This window comes from Quercus suber, unplaced genomic scaffold, assembly GCF_002906115.3.
Source record: "Quercus suber isolate HL8 unplaced genomic scaffold, Cork oak 2.0 scaffold_243, whole genome shotgun sequence".
NCBI classification, from domain to species: Eukaryota; Viridiplantae; Streptophyta; class Magnoliopsida; order Fagales; family Fagaceae; genus Quercus; species Quercus suber.
In genome coordinates this window covers 887,043-895,605 of record NW_027069700.1, presented here as the reverse complement: position 1 = coordinate 895,605, position 8,563 = coordinate 887,043, and the positions used below count along the sequence as shown (strand labels likewise).

Here is an 8,563-nt window from a genome sequence, read left to right as displayed (position 1 = left end):
TGGGTTCAATTTTATCTTTGATAGAATGAAATTGAAATTAGCAGGATGGAAAGCCAACCTTCTCTCTATGGCTGGTAGAGTCGTCCTTTTTTAGCCCTCTCTCTCTACTATTCCTACTTATGTCATGCAATGTGCTCCTATTTCGGGCATAGTGTTGGAAAATATTGATAAAATCAATAAGAATTTTTTATAGGGATCATCTAAGTTAGCCCGGAAGATGCATTGGGTGGGTTGGCAGAAAGTCACAAAATCCAAAGAAGGAAGGTGGATTAGAAATTTAGACAGCCAGTAGGAGAAACATTATTCTTCTCGCAAAGCTGAACTAGCGCTTTCACATATAGAACAAGACTCCTACTTGTCTACTTTGTTGAGAAGTAGGGACAGACGCAGGGTTTTAAGTTAGGGGGGGGGCGAAGATAAGCAAAAAAAAAAATTCAAATATGCATCCATATGGTATTAATAAACTATCAACCAAGACAAATACCCAAAAATCATTGTTTCTTAATATATTAAGATACAATCATCTACTAACAAAAACAAAAGACACGAAACACTATTGTTTCTTTATACAATTATTTATGAAAAGTGAACTCAACCCTCTTTCAAATCTTCAAAATCATCTACAATTGAATCCAAACTAAATGTGGAAGTTATATCCTTTTCAATGTATAACATCAAAGAGTCTGTCAAAAAATCATTTTCCATTTTGTTTCGAAGCTTAGTTTTGACAACTTTCATAGCTGAAAATGCTCGCTTTGTAGTAGTAGTAGAAATTAGAAGAGTAAGCACAAGTCTCACCATTCTATAAATAAGTTTGTAGTATTCTGAATTTCCAATTCTCACTAACCATTGAAACAACTCAAATAAACTTTTCAATTTTTTGAACTCTGGATCCTGGACTACACTATGCTTAAAATGATAAATCTCCTTCTTCAACACTTGTTTGTCATAATTTGTGAAATCTTGTGGATAAAAATTCTTTACCAACAAACAAAGATCACTAGTTCTGAAAGATTTTAATGCCTCATGAGATAAAGCTGAGTTAAGCCTAAGTAACTCCATTGCATCTTCATTAAACTGATAATTTAGTTCCTGTAGTTGAGAATCTATTGTAGCATAAAAAATATTTACTTGATAATGATGCTCATTTGTAACGTTATCTTGTTGATTACGAGCTTGACCTCGCCTTGCAACATAACGAGCATTCATATCCAGGACATCAATGCAATGCTTCTCACAAAATGATATCACAATGATAAGTAAGCCATCCCATCCATTATCTCTAAATTTTTGGATAAGTGCTTTAGTAGATGAAACTAAATGCATGGAATTTAAAATGTCTTGAGATTGGCTTTGCAAAGCTTGACAAAGTTTAGCAATGATCTCCATAGTTTCCTTCTCAAGATGCAAGATGAAGACAAATTCAAATGAAGTTAAACTATTATTAGCTGACTCTACTTCTGCCCAATGTTCTCCATCAATTGCATCATCAATTATATTTTGCAAAACTTCAATAGTTGAAGTAAACATCCTTAATAAGCTAGAAACTGATCTAAAATGTGAACTCCAACGTGTTTCTACAGGTCGTTGTAAAGTGCCAATTTGATTAAGTCCACTTCCAATCTCAAGCTCTTCAAGATCAATCAAACGTGCTATTTCATTAGCATTGGCAACTTTCAATTGCTCATTGCGCTTGCATGAAACATTAACAATTCTGATCAAAAAAAGCAATGTAAGAAAAAAATGACTAGTGGGAGTTTTGATGCTTTTACTAATGCTAATTGTAAGCGATGTGCAAAACAATGGATGTAGTAAGCATATGGGCAATCATTCAAAATCAAAACTTGTAATTCATTCCACATACCTCGCATGTTGCTTGCTCCATCATATCCTTGCCCTTGAATATTTTGTATATTTAAGCAATGTTAAGATAACAAAGAATATATCCCCTTCTTTAGAGTCAAAGCCGTAGTGTCAACAACATAAATAAGCCCAAAAAAACGTTCTTTCACAAAACCTTCTGCATCAACATATCTAGAAACCACAGCCATTTGCTCTTTTATGGACTCATCATGAGTTTCATCAACCATTATGCAAAACTTTGCATCACCAATTTCTTCCCGAATGGCCTTCTTCACTTTGGCTGAGAAAACATGTAGAATTTCCTTTTGAATCCTAGGTAATGTGTATGTTGCATTTTTGAGAGCTTTTTCTATTATTTCAGCGACCTTCTCATTCCAAAAAGTCACAATACCCAATGATTCAAAAAAGTTCCCACGATTTAATGAACTAAAACTTTCATCATTACCTCTAAAAGCTATAGCTTGAAAGGCAAGATACGGGACAATAAAAATTGAGGCCTTTAGTTGCAACCGATTATTTGCAATTCGTTCAATAGTGAAATGATCAACTACCCTTTGCAAATGTTGCGATTGGTTCATCAAATCCTTACACATTTGCTCGGCAACTCTATGAGCTGAGTTAGGATCTTTTCCTATATGACCTTGAAAATAACAATCTTTACCTCCAACCTTTTTCCAAGATCTAAATCCACCAACAATGAATGCATTTTGTCCCACAACCCCATTGGATTATGAAAGACAAAACAAGGTAGACAATAAGCTACATCTATTGTAGGAGAATATTCAAGTCATTTTGAATTATTTCTAAACCAAGAAGCTTGAAAGCTATGATTGCACTTTCCACTTTTTTTGAATGTCTCTAGAGGAGGTTGGTGAGGACCTTTTATAATGTAATCCTGTCGAATTTCATCACGTTGATTAACATGATATTCCCATATTTGTTTGCATGTTCTGGGATCATAATCCAAAGAATCAAGGTCAATTCTTTGAAATTGTGTTTGAGAGATTGGGACATCGACATTTTCTAGAATTGGAACATCGACATTTTTCGAAATTGGAACATCCACATTTTCTAGAATTGGAATAGCAACATTAGTTGTTGGAAATTCCATGTTAACTTCGAAAGAATTTGAAGTTGAACCTTTTCTTATGAAAAAATCAAGCATTGTAGTTGATTTTTTCATGATATACAAATAAAATAAGAATCATATAAGAATCACCATTATTTTCTTAAATTTGTGTGACAATTTTCTATATTATATGATTTGTTTTTTTTTTTTCTTTTTTTTCTTTTTGTCTTTGGTCTACCTTTATTTATGTCTTTATGTTTGGTCTGCCTTTATTTATGTCTTTGTGTTGTCTCCCTCTTTCTAACATTGACCCATTAACCCAATGAATCCCATTGGCCACTATCGACACTAATTGACCTTACAGGAAAAAAAAAAGGGTAAAGTTAAAGACTTTGACTTTACCTTTTGTCCATTGCCCAACTCCACTTGTCCCTATTATGCCTAACTAGCAGTCAACAAAGAAAAAACTAATCACTACAACTACAAACTCTACTCTCTCTCTATCTCTCTTATCTATACAAAGAGTCACAAACACAGAGTCACAGAGTCTCAAAGCCAAAAAGCCAAAAAAAAAAAAAAAAAAACACCACAGGCAGCACAGATTCAATTCATAATTAGTCAATCACCAACATCAGTTCAGTTCATTAGTAAAAACACAAACATGAAACACCATTAGTCCACAAGGCACAAGCACAGTTTCTATGAATCTTAGATTCTCAGATCAGATCACAAACATTTTATATTTATTAAGTTTTGAAGGAAAAGATAAGAGTAAATACCTGTGAGCGCCGGCGGCAAGTGGGTATTGAGCAACCGGCGACGGCTTCAAGTGAGTTTGAAGTGGGCGGCGGAAAGTGGGTCTCGCCGATGTGGGTCTCTGGTAGCAAGATCAACTGATCAAGATGGGTCTCTCTCTCGCAAGTGTCACGGCGACACGGCGTAGGCATCGGCGGCGGCGGTGGCGTCACGGGGTGGGTCTCTCTGTCTCGCCTCTCTATCTCTAATCTCTTTGTCTCGCCTCTCAGCTCTCAAGTCTCACTTTCCTTTCTTTTCTTTTCTTTTTTTCTTTTTTTTTCCTTTGTTTTTTTTTTTTTTTTGCCTTCTCTGTTTGGTTTGGTTTTGGGCTACTAAGAGCTGAGGTTTTATTTTATTTTATTTTTTTTTATTTTATTTTATAGATTTACATGGGTCATGGGCTGGCCAGATGATGGGCAGGGGTTCATATTTTTGGGAGGGGGGCCCTATTGACACCTCATTTTGCAACCCACATTTAACCTCACTTTGAGGGTAAAAGGGTAATTTTGCCTTGAAAATATACATCTTGATTCTGACCATTAGATCCTTAATCTCATTTTACCAAAATGATCTTGATGTTGTAACGATCAAATTGACTAGTCGTAAGCTCCAATCAGGCCACTCGATTGAAAATTATCATCAAATCAAGTTTTAATGGCCAAGATGCACTATCACAAATTGAGTCCGACTATATGTGATTATGAACAATTGATTATAAGTGTAATCAATTTGAAATCAATGATATGTCATAATTTGATTAGTTAGTACTACATTTTATGCTAAGGTTGCATACACCTAATTAATTAGATAATTAAACATTAATTATTTAATGAGTAATTTGTGCAATTATCTTTTAATTAGAGTAAATTTTGAAACCAATTAAGTCTGAAAGAAAAGTGATTGGAGTCATTTAATGTTAATTGGGAGCTAATTTGGGACCTATTAATGTTAATTGTGCTGAAACCATTTTCTAACAAATGACCTATGCTCATCATTTCAATGATATCTCTTAGAATATTTTGAATCTGTGAATGAGGTTAATTTTTCTAGAAACTAGACATTCGGGACTTCAATTTGAGCATAAGAACGAGACAATTTCGATCAGAATTGAGTCAGGTATGATTTTTCGAAGTTGGCTCTACATGCTATTACAGCAACTACGGGAAAACCGAATTTTGGCTTGCTCCTCACTCCCACCAATCTTTCCATTTAATGCACCAGATTTTTTCCAAGACTAAAATGAGGTCTAGGTTCATGATTTTTTTGTCAATCCTCATTAAATGGTCTTCCATTCATATTTTCTCCACCACTACTATATAAACCCTCCCTCTCCTTCATTCCAAAGGACACAAAAAACCCCATTTCTTCTCCTCTCTTGAGTTCTAGTGAAGTAGAGTGGTTTTGTCATATCTTGGTCTTCCTGATACTCAAGGTATTGAGTGAGACTCACTCTCCCTCCCCTAGTTCTTTTTTTTTCCCCCTCCACCCTTAGGACCTTACCAAGAGTTTCCTCCTTCACCATATGGATCTTGCATGAAGGTAGAATTTCTTTCCCTAACTAGATTTTATGTTGTTATGATAAGAATTTAAGATTTAAGCATGGTAGAAATTATTTAAATCCCCTTGAATATATTTGAATTTTCTTAATTGTTCTTATATATTCTTCACATGTTCTTGGTTGTTCATTACATGTTCATGCATAACACTAGTTTTAATCTATAACCCACATAAAAAAAATATGAAAAACATGTTTGTTTCAAAATTCTTTCAAATTCTTGAATCTAGGTTATCACCATCCACACACATTCACTAAAATTATTTTTTAATCCAAATGCAATGCTTAATAAATTGAATTAGGGTTTATCACATGCACACACATTAAATTCAACATGCAAATTGATTGATAACATATTTGATGATGTGATATGAATGTTAGCCACCATAGTCAAGAAGACTGGTTTCATCGGGCAAGGTGGGTGCCTAACACCTTCCCACTTTGTAACATAACCTCCGAACTTAGATTAAGAGTTAGTAGATTAAATGCTTGCCCGTGTAATTTTTGATTTTTAGATTGTAACTAGGAAACAAAGTCATGTACTTTATCTTAGATTGTATTTAGGACCAAAGCCATGTAATTTTCCTATGATCAATGTAAATTCAATTGTTAAATAATAAAATAAGGAATTTTTCAATTTTTATTTTCTTATTTATCCCAATAATTAAATAAGTGGCGACTCCATTGTAAAACCCTTAATTTAAAGGGGAAAATATAACTAGTCGAACCTCCATTTTGAGAGGCAATAACACGACTCAATCTATTCATGTGGGTTTGGCCCAGCATCATATAAAAAGGGGCTGGGGGCGCGGTCTCTCACAGGCCCAAGCTAAAACTAAGGGGGGGCCCAAGCTCTTTTCTCTTTTTTTTTTTGGAAAATTTTAGCTGCTAAATTTTGCGAACAAGGGATTGCCATTTGAAGGGCTGGGTATAAAGTGCTATTATACCCAAATTAATCGTAGGTTAAAGACCCTTGATGAATTAAAGATGATAGTTATAGAAGAATTGTGTGTGAATCCTACTGTGCACAACATACAAATTACTTATCATTCTCCACATGAAATCCTGAAGCATTAGATTAATTACAAGTATATGGCAATAGAAGCAGACAAACATGTAAAGATCATGTTTGACAAGTTGGAGAGAATACCTGAAGTAAGTGGTATTGAGTTGTACATACAGTTGAAGCCGCGTGCAGAAGTTGGTATCAAGGAAATCCAACAAACAACCACAAGTTTACAGATTACAGTTCCAGATGCTCAATATGAGTATTTTACACATGTAGAGGATGATGATGATGATGATGATGACTATGTTGATGAAACTGCCATTAATGGTGAAGATTTTGTCAATAGAGATGAGTATAAAGAGAGGATTGAACAAGGAGACTTTGAGAGAGACATTGATGACGATGAGATATTTGACCGTAGTGAACCCTATGCAGACAATGTTATTATTTGATGATGAGGATTGACGATGATGTATATATTAGTACTATTAATTGATAATATTAGTAATATTCTAAATCCAAAGAAAGAAATAAGTTGATTCTACGTTCATACATCTACTAAAGAAAAAAAAAAACGCAGGCAATAAAATCTAATTATAACACATTACCATTATATCTAATTTAGCACTGTTGCGGTCGACATACTTTTGAGTGATCGGACGGTACCAGCGGTAATAGGCAAGATCGCGGGGCATCTCACCAATCTGAGGAGGTGCATGGCATACTCGTTGTTGTCGAGTATCCCATTCTCAGATATAAGTTGCGTGTTCCTTCCTTCAATTTCTATCCACCTTCCCATGCAAGTCTATTGCATGCTATAGAAGAAAGAGAAAGATGCAAGAATGTAGCATGAATCATCAAAATACACACTTAATTGTGTTTGTCATGTTTAGTCTATTTTTCTTTAGATTGCCCTATAAACGACAATAACCTCAGTAGTAATGTTAATAATTATTGTCATGCATAGGAACAAGTAGTTCCAGTAGTTTATAATTGTGTTTTTGTTTTCATAGTAATTATCATGCAAATGAGTTTGATCTTCTCAGATGTTTGAATTTTGACCAAATCTTAATAATGTCCCCGTTCTCAAATCATAAACCTATTGCTAGATTGAATTTTGTTGTGCCAATCGTGAGCAAATGTTATAATATTGTGCCAACACATTAATGCATAGTTGCCACCATTTTCCTGTACCAGTCTGAAACACCAATTATATTGACCAAATAAAAACACCATATGATCCTTATGATAATTAGTTTGTATTATTAATGATGTTGAAATGGATGGTATGAAATTAGAAAAGATTCATGAAAAGCCTCCCCTGTATTTCGAATGACTCTGCTATTCCAAAGTTTATGGACTTGAAGAGTGTTGAGGTCCAAAAATTAATTGGTCACAGACTAAGGCCCAAAGAAGTAAAACGCTGAGCCCATTTCACACAAAAGATAAATAAAAAAAAAAAAAAAAAAAAAAAACACCACAGGCAGCACAGATTCAATTCATAATCACTCAATCACCAACATCAGTTCAGTTCATTAGTAAAAACACAAACATGAAACACCATCAGTCCACAAGGCACAAGCACAGTTTCTGTGAATCTTAGATTCTCAGATCAGATCACAAACATTTTATATTTATTAAGTTTTAAAGGAAAAGATAAGAGTAAATACCTGTGAGCGCCGGCAGCAAGTGGGTCTCGAGCAACTGGCGACGGCAGCAAGTGAGTTTGAAGTGGGCGGCGGAAAGTGGGTCTCGCCGGTGTGGGTCTCTGGTAGCAAGATCAACTGATCAAGATGGGTCTCTCTCTTGCAAGTGTCACGGCCACACGACATAGGCATCGGCGGTGGCGGTGGCCCTATTGACACCTCATTTTGCAACCCACATTTAACCTCACTTGGAGGGTAAAAGGGTAATTTTGCCTTGAAAATATGCATCTTGATTCTAACCATTAGATCCTTAATCTCATTTTACCAAAATGATCTTGATGTTGTAACGATCAAATTGACTAGTCATAAGCTCCAATCGGACCACCCGATTGAAAATTATCATCAAATCAAGTTTTAATGGCTGAGATGCACTATCACAAATTGAGTCCGACTATATGTGATTATAAACAATTGATTATAAGTGTAATCAATTTGAAATCAATGATATATCATAATTTGATTAGTTAGTACTACATTTTATGCTAAGGTTGCATACACCTAATTAATTAGATAATTAAACATTAATTATTTAATTAGTAATTTGTGTAATTATCTTTTAATTAGAG

At 34.6% G+C, this 8,563-nt stretch overlaps 1 protein-coding gene across 1 annotated transcript; it reads right to left on the bottom strand.

Annotated features, from left to right (window-relative positions):
- Window positions 1-591: 591 nt before the first annotated feature.
- On the bottom strand, window positions 592-2,974 carry LOC112008451 (uncharacterized). Its single transcript, XM_065780714.1, has 3 exons — window positions 2,743-2,974; window positions 1,936-2,503; window positions 592-1,714 (listed from the first exon to the last, which is right to left on the bottom strand). The coding sequence occupies exons 1-3, from the start codon at window positions 2,972-2,974 to the stop codon at window positions 592-594; spliced, it is 1,923 nt and encodes a 640-aa protein (XP_065636786.1).
- Between the last annotated feature and the right edge of the window lie 5,589 nt (window positions 2,975-8,563).

Coding starts and splice junctions, on each gene's coding strand:
- LOC112008451 (XM_065780714.1), bottom strand. CDS start 2,974: ATGGAATTTCCAACAACTAATGTTGCTATTCCAATTCTAGAAAATGTG. Junction 2,504..2,742: donor ACAGGATTACATTATAAAAG/GTCCTCACCAAC, acceptor GTTATTTTCAAG/GTCATATAGGAAAAGATCCT. Junction 1,715..1,935: donor AAGAAGGGGATATATTCTTT/GTTATCTTAACA, acceptor TTTTTTGATCAG/AATTGTTAATGTTTCATGCA.